Source organism: Crassostrea angulata, chromosome 9, assembly GCF_025612915.1.
Source record: "Crassostrea angulata isolate pt1a10 chromosome 9, ASM2561291v2, whole genome shotgun sequence".
Classification (NCBI taxonomy): Eukaryota; Metazoa; Mollusca; class Bivalvia; order Ostreida; family Ostreidae; genus Magallana; species Magallana angulata.
Genome location: NC_069119.1, coordinates 11,801,346 through 11,803,363, shown reverse-complemented (window position 1 = coordinate 11,803,363; position 2,018 = coordinate 11,801,346). Strand labels below are relative to the sequence as shown.

General features: G+C 29.6%; 1 protein-coding gene across 1 annotated transcript; it reads right to left on the bottom strand.

The window, feature by feature from the left end:
* Positions 1 to 411: 411 nt before the first annotated feature.
* LOC128163391 (tyrosine-protein kinase receptor Tie-1-like) lies at positions 412 to 1,766 on the bottom strand. Its single transcript, XM_052826988.1, has 3 exons — positions 1,660 to 1,766; positions 1,009 to 1,123; positions 412 to 506 (listed from the first exon to the last, which is right to left on the bottom strand). Exons 1-3 carry the CDS (start codon positions 1,762 to 1,764, stop codon positions 412 to 414), a joined length of 315 nt encoding a protein of 104 aa, XP_052682948.1. The 5' UTR covers positions 1,765 to 1,766.
* Between the last annotated feature and the right edge of the window lie 252 nt (positions 1,767 to 2,018).

Sequence of the window (2,018 nt, the reverse complement as noted above, 5' to 3'; positions counted from 1 at the left end):
GCATACCAAAGCATAGCATACATCATTTTAAATCGGTTTTAAGTGTTTTTATTTAAAAGAATAAATGTTCAGAATGCACATTAGTAGTAAACTTGTTGCAAAATTTAAGGCAGTAACTGTTGAATTTTTATGCTAGACCAGACATATATTTTTTATAACTGCTTACATAATTTGGTCACTCTCTGACGCTTTGCCGACATTAAAAGCATGAGAGAGAGAGAGAGAGATTTCCAGTCTTTACTATGCATAAAGACACACCAAAAGAGTCCAGGTTTCAGTACTTCAGGACTTTGATTTTTATAAAAGGTTTTGTTTAATATAGTAATTTTAACATGTGTGTACAACACAATGCATTTATGAGATGCAAGTACCTACACGATAAAGAACATTTATATCTTTATTGATCATATGCTAGTCGTCGGTATATTCAGGTTTACTCAGACGGTTTCCTTGTTTGATCCATTTCGGAAGATCTCTGTTTCTTACATCTTCGTAAGGTGTTGCACATAAAATAAAATGCAAAATTATCACTAACATGATGTAATTAAACATCAGATACGCACAAAAGACAGCGTGTATATTATAAAAGACTAATTACATGTAAATAGATTATGAAAGACTACATGTATATTATGCAAGCCTGGTTGCAGATAAATATACATTACAAAAAACTGCATATATATTATACAAACTTGTTTACAGATCAAAAGATCAATAGATTACAAAAGATTACATGTATATTAACATACGTGGTGTAAGGTGTACAACTCTCTTATATCATATTTAAAACTTGTTCGATACTTTACAAAAAATGCACAGTATTGTATCTTACAACATAATATCATCAAACACTATTCAAAGGAAAACAAAGAGGGGAGAACCGTATTTTGATATAATTTTGATTATTGCTATGTGCAATTTTAAGCATTCGGTAGACCTACACTGTAACTCCAACATGAATAATTTTTTTTCTACAGTGAATCAAATTTGATTAAATTCTCATCTGACCTATGGAGAAGATTTCCCAGATGGTTATTCCATATGACCAAACATCACTCTTCTCAGAGGCAGTTCCAGTTTTGTTCAAGCATTCAGGGGCCATCCATTTTACGGGGATTCTTTCCTGTAAAATATGATTTTCAAATTATATATGTTGTTATGAAACAATCAATGTTGACATCAATTACATTGTATTTCAAATATAATATTATTTAAGTTTATTATATACAAATATTTCATAAATAAATGTCGGTATCAATGCAGAATTTAATTTTTGTGAAATGTATAATACAATGTATAACAATGATGTTTAATTTTCTTTCCATGCGCATCTCTCTTTAATTTTACTTTCAAAGCATGATATATCCTGATTTAGTTTACGAATGCAAGTTGTTGTCAAGATTTCTTGTCAATAGTTTTTAGAATTGAGTTTTTTAAAAGAGTATCATTATACGAGATTTTATAAGTTTTTTTGGCAATGAAGGAGGCTAGGTAGATCCCTCAAGTTTAAAAAAAATACCTTAAAGTTTAAGATATTATTTAATCAAATGTGCACTGTTTAGATTTAAGTATATTACTATATCCATATACAGAGTTCTTTGTCTAAAGTAGATCAATTCAGTCTAAATTGACCACAAACATCCAACCTAATTAAGTGACCTTTTTGCCTGACTCATCCTCATCATCACCTTGCCTAGGACCAAATCCTGCTATTTTCGCACTCAAGCTCTTGTTCAGAAATACGTTTCTGGCTGCAAGCCTCATGTGGATAAGTTTTATGATATAAAGAGGCATCAGATTTTCAAAATCTTTTATTCTTACCTTTTTAAAATAAGATTAATAAAAAAAATTCATAAAATTCATGATTATCATGATTCTGAATGAATACGGTTACTACCAATAAACTGTATGGAATAACCTTAAAATGAACTTACCCATTTTTTAATATGATTTGTTTAGCTAAGAACTACAGTTTTCTAAAGAAAAAATCCATAGAGCTTGGCATTGAAATTAGAAAA